Below are 14289 nucleotides of genomic sequence, written 5' to 3' on the forward strand. Positions count from 1 at the left end.
GTCTCCTGAGTACACTCGTCATCGCGCGCACGTGTGTGCCAGCTCTTATTATACAGTAAGCACCAACTGTTTCAGTCCCCAGTCACCCGGCTGTGCCTCATAACCTACATTCTGCAGTGTGCATGCTGCAGCAGTGCACAGCGTCCTCTGCTGGTTGCCCATGGCTTAATTTTAACCTTCATATGCCCAGAAAAAGGCTCCTTTTCTTTTAATATTTATCTCATTCTTACTTCAGGAAGCTCAAACCAAGAAGCTGCCGGGTACAGTGACAGCATGATGTCAGTGAAGCCCAGCCAAGCTGCGGTGAAAGCGAGGGACAGACAGTCAGGTGGGGATTTGTGGTGAAAGAGAATAAAGGCCACTCTCTGTGTCATCCTCGACTTTGTAGTGATGAATTAATCTGACATTAGCTCCCCTTCATCAATCACCAACTCCCCCTCTTCTCCACGTTAACTCTGCCACCTGTCTGCTTGCCCTCATTTGTTCCCATGACCTTTCACTGAGCGAGTGTTTTAAATTCGCCATCGACTTATGAGCCGAAGCGTTGAAACGCTAAACAACAAAAGGATGCTGACATCAATGAGTCAGGACCCAGATTACAGCTAAATATACAGAAATCTCTCTGAACATTTACAATCCAGGGAATTGATTTTGAGCACAGTGTGAGACGTGCTTTTATACACACTGTAAATTATTCACGGAGACGAGAAAAAGAAAGTCAAATTTAAGGGAAAAATAAAAGCAAACAAAAAACCCACTAACCTGCCATTGTCCCGGCCAACGCCCCAAACTCGGATACTCGCGATTGGCTGAGAATGAAGCACGCTGCGGTCCATGGGGTCGACTAGGTTCAACATATTATTCTCCAGCATGAGGTACATGTCCTTCCCCTGGGCACACAAACACACACAAATCCTTCAGAGCTCATCATAAAAATATGCAATCCTTATTTCCTGCAGCGAGAGTCACAGCAAAAAAAAAAAAAAAAAAACAGTCCTTTAAATGCCAGCAGCTTTCAGTACAACTGTTGCATATATTTATTTATCCGTGTGTACATGTGTGTCCCTGTGAGCTCTCTAGCTTTGAAGGTCTCTAAATAAATTATAAAACCCTAGAAAGAGGGTGCTGGGAGATGAAAGGTTATTAAAAGAGGGATCGAGCCCTCTCTGTCCATTCTGTCGCTTCACATTAAATAAAAGCGCACCGCAGAGAATTGATAGCACTGCTCTACTTCCCCATATTTCAGGAGGCAGTTATCCACGCTAACTGATGCTGCTCCTCTCTTTCTTTTACGCTTTTCTTCCGATTCATCTTCCTAAGCATTCCCCTCCTCTCCTTCTAATAGCTGCAAACATGATGCTCTTTATTTTAAACAGGAGAGTCTTCATCACCTCTCCCCAGATGCCAACGGTGTCCCGGATGTCGTTCTTGCAGTAGGACAGCTGTCGGATGCAGTTGTTAACAGCGACGCTGCTCTTTCCAGGAGCCAAGTCCTCCTCAGCCATCTCCACCCACCCCAGAGAGCGCACGGCGAAACACTGAAAGAAATGCACACAACAGATGATCACACCATCATACACAACAAATACAAAGAAAACAAGGAAGTGGAAGAGCATCCAAGATTTGAAGGATCAAAAAATTGAAATTTCTTTTAGGAATCACGGATCCCTTGGCAGCTCCGAACCGTGACGCTCACACGTGTTGGGTATATTCTCCTTCCAGCAATGTCATTCCTTATTAATGCCGTTTTGTCACTATGGGCCATAAGGTTTACAAAGTTTTAGAGCTGCCAGCAGCTGGTTTGCTGTTACTTTTTTTTCTTACCTCCTCTCAACACTAGTGCTGAATGTCCTCTATTTGTACAGGACACAGTTTGTTCTACATCTTGCATCACTTTAATATATTTTCTAAGCTCCTCTAAGCTTGCTGTAATGGACAATGAATGGTTCAGGTGTATGGATCATTCTCAAGAGCAGGCTCTGTTGATAAATACGCTGCGCTTGCCTTTAGCAGTTGTGGCTTGTGTGGAAGAGTGAGCCATGCAGGGTTAGTCTCAGGGTCAGTCTCCTGCCTGTCCACATGTTGATGCAATCTGCTGCTACTCTGTCTTACCAGTTGATTTTGAATCAGAGAAAGGAGGGGGAAAAAGCACTCTGAAGAACAACTGAGACTAAAAGCTATTAAGTGAAGAGCATTAATTTAATAGCAAAAAAGTAAAGTAACTTTTTTGTACACAGACAGCAAGTTTAAAGGTCATATGTCCCTGTTACCTTTAACGGTAGCGTCACTTTGTTTAAAACGACACATGAGATTGGAAACTTGTAACCTCTTAAAGATGAAACCAAACAAACAAACAAACAACAGAAAAGATGAAAAAAACAGAAGAAAGTTAAAGACAAAGAGAGGAGTGAGACCAGTCCCTCTGCTCTCATAAAGTATTCATTTGATTTCTGCAGTCCGTTCAGAAAGCACTCTGCACTCTATATAGGTCAGGGAGGGAGACGGAGACCGTCACAGTTAAACTGACTCGTGGCAAGTTTGTTCTAATGCAGTCATGTTTCCTCTCATGCTAGGCTGAAACTGCTTTAGAGTGAGATCTAATACGTAATTAACTTCTTCTTTTGTAGGCAGAAAAATGATCACTCCAATCTTAAAAGAGCAATGGCTGATTTGCTTCTCTGTAACATGTGAGTGTGCGAGCGTGTTGCCATATCAAAAGCTTGAGCTGCAGGCATGTGTTTGTGTCTGGTCTTCATCACAGTGTCACTGCTGACTAAGGACTGAAGGCTGGGACACCAACCAACCCACTGAGTTTTAACTCTGATGAGCCAAACACACCTCGAACCTTTTTCAGAACTTTAACAATTAACAATAATATTGTTATCGTATCATTTTCATTTCACTACTGTAAAATCTGATTTAGCAAATCTTTTGATATATCCAATTTATATTGATATTTGTAGGTTCAATATTACATTACAACACATCACTTCACACATGACCTTAAGAAGGGACTATATCAAAAGTTTAATGATAAATAACTCCATAAATGTACATAAGGCAATGTATCTTGGGCATGTATCAGTGTGTTTAATTCATGGCAAATTATTAAACAACCAATCACCTGCAAGAAAAGTGCTCATAAAATTAAATCAAATTTTCTTCTCTCAATCTATCAAAATAAGGGATGATATGTAAAAACTGTCATACGTCTTGTAACTACCTCACGAAACTGGGTGGGAAATGAAAAAAACAAACAAAACAAACTTATACAGTATATATGATAGTGTGCAAATACCAACATGCATAGGTACATGCATAAATGTAATGAATGTGTACAAGTTTTTGTGCTTTGTTGTCCGTACATTTTGTGGTTGTTGTGGATTGTGTTCATTTATTTTAGTCTCACTGGAATCTGCTGCAGCTTATGACAGAATGCAGTGGGTGTGAGTAACACTGCAATTTAAAATTTAATTTATACCCCAAGGTGACCTTTTGCAAATGAATGCCACCCTCCACAGTAGTAAGTTTTACTGAGCCTGAGACTCCTTAAAGGCTTAAATGTCTCATTTGAATTTCTGGTTTGGATGCTTAAAGAGGGTCCACCACTGCACACTTGTATTTTCCTCTTCCACCACTGGGGGGCAAGCTTTCTCTTCTTTCAACAACAGCAGCAGATCATGAGAGCTGGAAAGCCGAGTGTAACTTTAACCATTTAAAGGATTAGACAATCAGAGTAAAAGTCTGGAATGACGAACTTTAGACACTGAAAAAATTGAAGTACTTTTATAAAAAGTAGCGTGTTTGGCACTTAAATTCTAAAATGATCTTTTAACCTACTTCATACCATTTTTTTTTTTTTAAATATAGAGGCAACAGCTACAGAACAACCTCACCTGATTCAGCCTGTCCTGTGTCTAAGACCACACATTATAAAGACATTCGAAGGCCAGTGCGTAATGCTGACCTTCATGTATATAAAGTTTAGAAAAAGGGTTTTACCTTTGCCTCGGGGTCACTGTTAATACTGCTGGATTCTTCTTCTTCTGCTGCTGGACGGCTCCTGAAAATAGTTTAAACATAAGAGAACTATTAGCTGCTTTGTTAGCAAGGTTTCTGTCTGATGTGTGAATTTACAGAAGCTACAAGCAGGCGATACACTAGCAGAACATGGACCCTTTTCCTGAAGAGAGGATCTAACTGGCTGCTTTGGCTGAACCTGTTACACTTTAATTAAATACAATCTCCAAGAAACAAAGACGAGATTAAAATACAGGACAATCTGTTTAATAACTGCAGCTCTGGAGGCTTTCAGAGATTCATGCACAAAAGCTGGATGGATTTGTGTGTCTTCTGTATTTTACCTTAGCTTGAGTGACGCGTAGCGAAGCGTAGCACCCTCAAACTCTTTCAGACTGGGGTCCGGGTTCACTGTGGCTGCCTGCAGGTCCTGATGCACATATGTGAAAATCATAGCAAAATAAGCCTCTGTATCCAGCAGGGGTTCCACCCTAGAGCATCTTTTACACATGCAACCTGGAATACTGTATGAGAATATAAACCGATTGTGTCTTCTGTCACTGAAACACTCTGCTGAATTAAAAAAACAAAACAAAACTGAATGATCCAACAGGAGTAAGTGCAGCCAGATAAGATCCTGATGAAGACATCCAGATTTAACAACAAGAAGATGAGCTGGCATTATCCTTTTAATGTTAATATGGATGTTCCTTATGGATTCCTACGGTTTAAAAAAAAAATAAAAATAAAATTACTCTATCTTCTCGTGTGGTTGTATTTCTTCCTCAGTCCTCCTAAAAAAAAAAAAGATCATTTTCACAGGCTTGCTGGTCATTTTGCTCCAGCGAGATATGTGGCAATGTCCAAAAATATTACCGCTATAAACTGAAACACCTATGTGTACCCGTCATAAAATTCATGGGGCACAAGCTCCTGTGGTAGAGGCGCTACAAGACACGAAATAGATGTAAATTCTGACCCTTCAGCGTGAATGCCAGCATGCATCCAAGTGTGGAGCGAATGCTGCTGCCGGATGGATAAATGGCATTGGTGTGTTATGTGTAATGGGGCATGCTGCATTCAGAAAGAAAAAGGTTTATGTGGTATGTACACACACTGGTGTGTGTGACTACGCAGTCAGATCTGTGCCACCAGAACAGAAAGATGAAAATATATTACTGGCGTATGTAAAGAAAGAAACAACCTAATGTGTCGCTGGAGTGGAGTAAACAGACATGTTCTTACACATCAGGCATGATCAAAGGCTGCGGTTTGTGCAGATATTTTTATGTTAAAGCATCAGCCACGCATGCTTTTTGCCCAGGCAGTGAACTTTAGCACAGGATGTATAAATGCACACACTCAAATAGCTGATGAGGTTAGACCAAGAACAAGACTCACTGACACCGAGTGCATTATACTTGCCTTCCACATTTCACTATCAATTTTTCCGCCAAATTCACTCCACACCTGTTTCTATATTTGGCGTTAAGACACAAACACACACACACACAGTGGCGGGTCAAGGATTGAGAGTCAAAGGTTGGGTGGAGAGGGGGGCAAGGGGATAAAGACAGAACAATGTTGTTAGCTAACCAGCTTACTCTACACTCAGACGGTGTTGCAATACCGAGCAAAGCAGCAAAACGTTTCCTAAATAAAAGTAAAAGGGCCAAGAAGAGTCCAACGGGACTTTCCGGGTTTTCCCCGATTTGTTTTGCTCCCATTGAACATTCACCTCGCTACTGAGAATCTGTCGATTCTTGATTAGTAGAATGTAAACGACACAAACATACAGGACCCGTCAGCAAGTGTTTAGACCGTGACACCATTTCTGTTGTTTTCAAGCTTTACCACAGCACAAAGATACAGTAATTACACTGAAAGTGTGCAAAGAGATGACAAAAAGTAGAAAAAGACATCAATATAACTAGAAAAGCATTATAAAAGTCACACTACTAAAAGCTATAACACTAGATGTTATAGTGACTGCAGCTGATGTCCCATGACCATTACACTTGTTCCCAGTCTTTGCCCCTTGAAAGCTTACTAGGAGCTCTCTTCTGAACTGAGGGGTGAGTCTCTGGTTGTCAAATGTTGTCTTTATGGGGGAAAGCATGCTGAAGTACAAGGTTAAATCAGTGTCAGAGTTCAAACACTTATTGACTGCTCTATATATGATACAAGGAGTCAAATACAGTAATATACACGTACGGGTGCAGAGGAATTATTTACAGAACTAAGAAAAAAGTGAAAAAAGATGCTACAAGTCTGAGGGCAGATTGGGACTCCTACCTTTTCCTCATCTTCGTGACGCTGAGAGCGACACTCTTGATCCACACCCTGCAGAGACGTGGAGCGCGGCTAAAGAGACATCAGAGAGAGAAATGATGAGACTCTGTTTAGTGACATCCTGCTGCACCATGTTGGTCCGTCTGCCATTTTAGCTTTTGCGCAGCTGGGTGATACTCGAGCAGTCTGGAGGTCGATCGCATCAGATGGATGTGCCAGAATCAGATTGAGGCACATCCATCTGTCAACATCAGTCCATTCTCACTGGATCGATATTTTATCTACATGGGGCCGCTCTATCCATCTCCTTTCCTCTCTACATTTCCACCCATCATTCTACATGATTGACTGATTGATCGGCTCAGTGTTCTTGTATTCTGCTACCACACTGGAGTGTTAACAGTGCTCTCCCTCTCACTCCCTTTGCCCAGCTGCCTACATTTAAATAAAACTATATTGAAACCCAGACAAATGCACTGCGCCGTTTAAAACTGGCACATGGAAGCGTGAAAATAACTCTTGCAAACCGCGATGAACATCACAGACTCCTGTGAAGTACAATGTAACACAAAAACGACGGTGGCTTACAAAGTAACAGCTGTTCACAAATCCACATGTGGGGAGTGTGGGCTCGTGAGTGGACAGAGGCTCCACTGAGCTGTCAGAGGTGGTGCTGCCCGAGCGAGTCGACCCCCTGAAGAAGATCTCGGCCTGGCATGACTGTAAGCACATGGAAACACAGAGGTATTAAAAAAATAAAGACACACTGTTTAATCCATATTTATTGGAGTCAACAATGATTAATGGATTCAAGAAATCCATTTTTTCCCATCTTGTTTAGGGAAATGCTCGTCATTTGCACTTGACAGAATTACTGTCGGCAGCACCGACTGGTCCTCATGTCAGTTGCATAAATAAAAATTGTAAAAATACCTGTTCATAAAAACTCACAGCAGCATTAAGTACAAGTCATGTACATATTATTCTGGGAACAGCAGCATAGAGTGCTTAATTCACTTCCAACACAGGTGTTATTACAGTTTTCCTCATAATTATTCTGTGCTGTGTGCGCTTTTGTTGATTTATGCTAAACCAAAGCTCAAAATAAACATTTTCATTTTAACCGCTGTGACATTTCCAGTTTTATTAATGCTTAGCTGTTATTAAGAGTCGAGGAGTTTCATTATCCACTAAATTGCATTGTAGCCAGTAATAGATACACTACCTTCACTGCATTAAAGTTTGACTTTATTACTTTGTTTTTAAATCAAATTGTTTGACTGCATTACTTTCCCTTCATCTCTTCATGTATGCTGTGAGCTGATTGCCTTCGTCAGAATCTATTCTCAACTACAAAAAGAAAGGTGTGCTGTGGTATCTGGCACCAAGATGTTAGCAACACATCCTTTAAGTCCTGAAAGTTGTGTGAGGTGGGGCATCTGTGGATCGGACTCATTTCTCAAATCCTACAGATGCTAAATTAGATTGAAATCTGGGGAATTTGAAGGCGGGGTCAACACTTTAGACTCGTCGTTGTGCTTCTCAAACCATTCCTGAATCATTTTTGCTGAAAGAGGCCATAGCCATCAGGAAAGACCGTTTCCATGAGAGTGTGCACATGGTCTGCAGTAACGATTAGGTAGGTGGTACGTGTCAAATTAACATCCACAGTGGTCATAATGTGAAGTCTGATGCATGTATTTCTTATAAGCAGGTGAAAGCACAGACCTAAAGTGATGTTTTTCACTTTATCGTAATGTCCCTCACCTCGTGGTCTGGAGTGGGTGAGGGGCTGAGTGAGCCCAGGGAAGGTTTACGTGGTGTTGAGGCTGAGTGGTCACCCAGGGCCGTGGACTCCATCTGTCCAGGGGGTTGTGGATGAGTGGCGGGCCGTTCCCACTGAGTGGTGCCTGTAGGAATGTGCCAGTAGTAGATACCAGCCATGTCTGTAATCTTTTTCCATCCTGGAGGCAGGTCGGGGTCTGTCTGGAATGACTGCTCGCTCCAAATATCTGGTGGAAGAAAATTGTGAATGGATGGAGGGTGTAGGGCCATCATTCTCCTGCTCAGTTTCCCCCAAAACTTCCCGTCTCTGTGGCTGTTTTTGCACCATACAGTTAATTCAAAGTGAACCCACATTGAGCTACGTCAACAGCTGAGCTGGATTACCGGCATCTGCTGCAGCTGTCCCTTTTAACCAACCATATCTCCATGTGCACAAGAACGCCTGTAAAGCACTTCTGTAGCATTTGTTAAACAAAGCCCTACACACTTTTTAAATGAAAGATATCACACGGGCGCAAAAAAAAAAAAGAAAAAGAAATATCAAACAGATATCAGGACTTCTCTTACATCTGAAGCAGCTGAGACACTTTCTCAATGAGCGACCCACTCAGTACTTAAAACATATTACAGTTTATTCAGCGTGACACAAATGAGGAATTGTTCTTCACTGGCCCTGGTAATTGTGTTAGCTTCTTCACTGAACCCTGTTTTAGAGAAATGTGCCGCTTGATTTCCATGGGTGTGTGATCCGTTCTTCAATTTAACCTTAAACTCCTTGTAGTACCAAATTATCCTACCTATGGTATCTTGGAGCTTCTAACAGTAGAATGGGAGGCAGAGCCTTCCGTTATCAGGCTTGTGGACCATCTACCAGTCTAAATTCAGAGACATCCTCTTTTCACCTCAAAACTTTCAGGTGACCCCGATCTCTCAGTTATGCTGTTATAGGCTCCCAAAGCTATAGGACTTCCTGCGAGCATTTCCTCTCCACCCACCATTAAATTGTGTCTCATCTCTCCCATAGTGGTGACGTTTTCCCCTTCACATTTTTATACATTGGAAAGCTATAGGTTAAATATAATCAAAGCAACATAGTAGTTAAACTTCATACACAAAGCTGTTCATTGTTTAATATACAGCCTAATGAAGTGGAAAGAAGAGGGGCAATACTCAGTAACAGTAAAGTGCATAGAATTAAATACTCATGAAACCCTGTGGAGAAGGCAGGATTAGGACCCAGACGCAGGACTCCTGAGACAAGAAATGACCTTTAATGGTTGAGTCTTCCTTAAATACCCAAAAAACCCAAAAAACCCTAAACAGGAGCCAAGAATACAAATCCAGGACTATAAGGAAGCACACAAAAAAAAAAAAAGAGAGCACACAGTATAGGGGACGACAATAAATACACACATGGTAATGAGAGAAAAGGAAACAGGTGGGAAATACAGCAGCAACAAATCAAGAATAACGAGACAGGGGAAGTAAAACTAGAGACAAGAGACAAAAGACTACCAAAGTAAGACAAGACCTAACAGATGGCAGACTCACACATGTGAAAATGACAGAAATACCAGAAATATGGACAGAAGACTGAAGAAACAGAATGAGAACAGAAACAGGGATTAACAAACTAGTGAAGGAACTAAAGACACAGATAACAAGAATTTCATGAGAACCTAAAAAAAGCAGAATTACCATCATAAACAGAAGGCTACAGAGCTTGACGGCTACAGAGCTTAAGGACTTGAACTGGAACAAAGAAGTAACACGAAAGGGAACTCGTATCAGCAATAAGGAAAAAAAGAACCATAAACCTTTAGAAATACCAGAAAGCCAGATTATCAACAATACAGAACAAAGAACTCCAATACACAGAAAACCTTAACATCAAAATCCCAGGTCCCAGACATAAGATAACACAGACTCCATATTGACTGATCATGGTTATGCGTGCACCATCACCACAAATGTCTCTTTGTCTAATTTCAACCAGAAATAAACTTTTCTGAGTGCTGTACGGGCTTAGTAAAGTTAATTTGTTTTTTAAATGAGCTTATAAATAAAGTGCTGTACTAATAAAATGAATAAATCAGAGCAAGAAAATACAGAAAAAAGTAAGACAAGGGGAAAAAAAGTAAAAAAAAGTGTCAAAAGCTCAAAGGATGTGTTTTACAGGGGGCTTTAAACATGTCAAGTGTTGGTGAGGTCCTAATGGTGAAGAGGCGACTGTTCCAAAGTTGAGATGCAACTACAGCAAACGTCTCATCTGTGCTTTAGTCTGCTTCTCAGAATGTATGCATGTGCAGATTTATGTGAAAATTAAACTTTCCTCCACCAACAGAACACAACATCAGCAAACAGAGCAGATGTCTGTTAGCATAATTTATTGGGCAGTGATATATTTAGAGGAGCTACAGCTGTTACCTTGAAAACACATGTGCGCACACAAACACACACTCTGTGGAGATGGAGTACTTAAATTAATTTTTCTTCACTCTTGGACTAAAAGTCATCTCATGTGAAGGTTGCAGTTTCCTGGCAGCATGCACGTGCACGTGCACACACACAGACAGAGTGAAGTATTGATGGGATCTTTGTGTTCCTGTGTGGAGATGATGTCGTGGCAGACGTAGTAAAGACGATCCCAAACTCTGTTGGGGGTGTAGCAACTCATAAAAGTGATATAAGCTCCAAGGGGCCGGTCAGCTGGTGCTGCATGTATTTATGTACGTTTGTGTGATTGCAAGGCGTTCTTGAACTGCTGACCATGCTGATGAAACGCAGCGAGTGGGCCCGTTGCCACGACAGCAGGCCATATGTCATTGTGACAACGGGGTCGGGCCAGACTGTGATGGCACTCAGACACACATGCGTGCACACACAAGTTATTAAGACTCTCAAAGAGCATAAATCATAGAAAATATAGAAAAACGCACTCGCTGGGAGATAAGGACATCCTTTAGGGTGGTGCACTGACTGCTGGGAGTTGGAGTCTTTTGAGAATGAAAAATGGGTCAGAGCAAATAAAACTACAAGAGAGAGAATCTGAGCGTCTCCATCTGCTGTGAGCGAGAGGAAAGATGGTGACTTAGAATGGGTGCCAGCATGAGATGACTACTGGATGTGGATTAATGCATCTGCATAAACAAAATTAGAGAGAAACACTGAAAGAGAAAAGAGAGGAGATCTCTGGCTGGAAAGGTCTGAGGGCTACACAATGACTCAAAGTTATCAGTGTCACTCTCGGCAACGGATGTGGCAAGTAAGGAAATGGCATTGGGAGACTTGGTGTGCTTGCACTGATGCTGTTAAAGTGCACCTACGCAGCTGGTGGAAATGGGGACCTACGTAGCAGTTAGCCTGTGATAGCCTCGGTTAGCATGCAGCTGCATGCCAGAGTACAGTTGAGCAGGGGGAGGGGGAGAGCTGCAAGCTTCTGGAGCAAAACACATACAGACACACACTTTCTCAGCAGATAACACCACACATGCACACCAGCATTGACATATTAACACAGCATGAACCAACCAGACTGTTTCTGCAGATGATGTCATTACAGAAATAAACTTCATCCCCATGTAGGAAGACACAGACACATGCATGCTCAGACAGCATTGAAACTCAAAGACAACAGTCCAGCTTCCGGCCAACTCCGTAAAAATGCACCTACCCTCGTAATTGACAATCACAATGGCCAGCATGTAGTCTTTTCCCAGCATCATAGTTAGCTAGCTGCCTCTCATACAGCAAAACCCAATGCTGTAACCAAAGAGAGAAGCCCAGACAGAGATGGAAAGAGAGAGAAGGAAGCAGAGATCAGAGTGAGGGGGACACCGCAGCAGAGGGGGTGAGGAGACCAAGAAGGGAGGGAGAGAGAGAGAGAGGAAGGGAGGAAGGGAAAGAGAGAGAAAGAGAAAGAGAGAGGAGAGGGGACAGAAAAGGCAGAGAGAGAGAAAACATGACGTACGAGAGAGGCAGTAGGAAAAAAAAAAATGGGGAGAAAGAGTGAATGAGAGGGAAAAAAAAGGATGGAGAGCCTGCGACTGAGGAAAACAGGAGTGAAAGACAAAATTTTCCGGGGGGGGGGGCTGTTTCCCCCTGCAGGCGAGCTGTGTTTGCTGCTTGTCTCTCCCCTCTCTATCTAGAGCATCAGCCACATCAACAAGAAGACAAAACAAAAGAAAAAAAAAAAAGCTCTACCCTCCCTTTCCTGTTCAAAACCAAACATGCAGCCGGGGCACATGGAAGGAGGCTAAAATGTGGCACAGTCATCCTTATCGAATTTCTAGGTTTAGTATTTTCTCCCTCTTTTTCAGCCTCTCTTGGTTGTCCTGGCAACCTCCAAATCGGCTTTTATTCAGCATCTCATCCAGTGGAGGTGCAAGGACGAGGTGGGTCAGAGAGGTAGAAAGACATGTAACTGTCTCAAACACACTTTGAGCATCACGCGTTGCTTTTTGGCACTAATCACCATTCAGTTATACTGTGCTTGAGTTAAGGGACCAACCTGGCCGAACACTGGTGTACATGTAGTTGTCCCCTGTCACCACAGCCAGTAACTGTTTCCTACAATGGTTGGGCAATGGTTGTTGGTCCTTTAGCTTAGCTACTAGCTTGAGTCAGAACAGAGCAGGAACTTTAATTTTGTTTGCTCTTTGTGGTGAACTCCACTGTTCTCCACTGCTGCTCTAATCAGCATTGGTTTTTGGACAGACTACACAGTTGCATGTCCCAAAATACTTCAACTACCTACACAAACTATCACGAATGCTGTACCATGAAATCTGTTTTACAGCACAGGATGTTATGTGATAATGTTAGACTTCTATAAATAGGGCTTGAAGGACCCTCTTAGACTCTGTATGCAGAGTGTGTGTGTGTTTTGACACCTTTGTGGGAAAACAGGGTCATACCAACCCTCTAGCCCACAATCCCCACAGAGGAATTTATCACACTGCTGGGAAAACAACACAGATTTGTCAACGTGAGTTTGACAAAAGCAGATAGGGGGCACTACAGTATGGGCAACTAGGAGTTGGATAGATACACTATACTGCCAAAAGTACTCTCTCATCTGCCTTCACACGCACATGAACTTGAGTGAAATCCCATTCTTAAATCATAGGGTTTAATATGACGTCAGCTCACCCTTTGCAGCTATAACAGCTTCAACTCTTCTGGGAAGGCTTTCCAGAGGTTTAGGAGTGTATTTCCGGGAATCTTTTCACTATTCTTCCAGAAGCACATTTGTGACACTGAGAAGGCCTGGCTCGCAGTCTCTATTCTAATTCATCCCAAAGGTGTTCTATCAGGTTGAGGTCAGGTCTCTTTGCAGGGCAGTCAAACTCGCTCATCCATGTATTTATGGACCTTGCTTTGTGCATTGGTGTGCAGTCATGTTGGAACAGGAAGGGATCATCATCAAACTGTTCCCACAAAGTTTGGAGCATGAAATTGTGCTAATGCAGTCAGGGAAGTTCCGTTTTCCTGGAAATAGCTAAACCCAGAGTCATGCGTCAGATTGTCAGACAGAGAAGCATGATTCGTCAGTCTAGCAAACACGTCTCCACTGCTCTACAGTGCAGTGGCCGCATGCTTTACACCACTGCTTGGTGATGTAAGGCTCGGATGCAGCTGCTCATTCATGGAAACTCATTCAATGAAGCTGTCTAGTCACTGTATTTCAGCCAAGCTGAAGCCCACATGAAGTTTAGTGGTCCTGCGACCTCTGCACACTATATGCTTCAGCATCCGCTGACTCCAGTCTGGGATTTTACGTGGCCTACCCCTTGTGGCCGAGTTGCTGTCGTTCCTAATCGCTTTCGCTTTGTTATAATACCACTAACAGCTGACAGTGGAATATTTAGTAGCAAGGAAATGTCACAACCAGACTTGTTGCACAGGTGGCATCCTGTCATGATACCATCCTGGAATTCATGTAGCGCCTGAGACCGACCCATTCTTTCACAATGTTTGTATAAGCAGTCTGCATGCCAAGGTGCTTGATTATATAGGCCTGCGGGGATGAAACTGACATATACAATTTAACTAGTCATTTGCTTCCTTACTGAGCTCCTCACTACACACATCATGGTCCTGGTTCTCTTTTTTAAATGACATTGCAAATAAGCAAAGATGGATCTGAAAGACAGTTACTTTCGTTTATTAATTTTCTGTATAGAAACAGGT

At 42.5% G+C, this 14289-nt stretch overlaps 1 protein-coding gene across 8 annotated transcripts in view; it reads right to left on the minus strand.

Moving 5' to 3' along the window:
* apbb2b (amyloid beta (A4) precursor protein-binding, family B, member 2b) overlaps positions 1–14289 on the minus strand; it is a 54288-nt gene that overhangs the window by 13681 nt on the left and 26318 nt on the right. For 7 of the 8 annotated variants that reach the window (XM_042223386.1, XM_042223385.1, XM_005928268.2 and 4 more), the window contains exons 5-12: positions 8080–8324; positions 6901–7032; positions 6316–6384; positions 5446–5496; positions 4365–4450; positions 4003–4063; positions 1392–1538; positions 763–890 (exon numbers count right to left, since the gene is read on the minus strand). In XM_042223386.1, the coding sequence (XP_042079320.1) occupies positions 763–890; positions 1392–1538; positions 4003–4063; positions 4365–4450; positions 5446–5496; positions 6316–6384; positions 6901–7032; positions 8080–8324 (919 nt within the window). The remainder of the gene's footprint in view (positions 1–762; positions 891–1391; positions 1539–4002; positions 4064–4364; positions 4451–5445; positions 5497–6315; positions 6385–6900; positions 7033–8079; positions 8325–14289) is intronic. The other variant, XM_042223387.1, reaches the window with a different exon arrangement.

The sequence above is a fragment of the Haplochromis burtoni genome, unplaced genomic scaffold, assembly GCF_018398535.1.
Source record: "Haplochromis burtoni strain Fernald_Lab_line unplaced genomic scaffold, NCSU_Asbu1 Contig_110, whole genome shotgun sequence".
Taxonomy (NCBI): Eukaryota; Metazoa; Chordata; class Actinopteri; order Cichliformes; family Cichlidae; genus Haplochromis; species Haplochromis burtoni.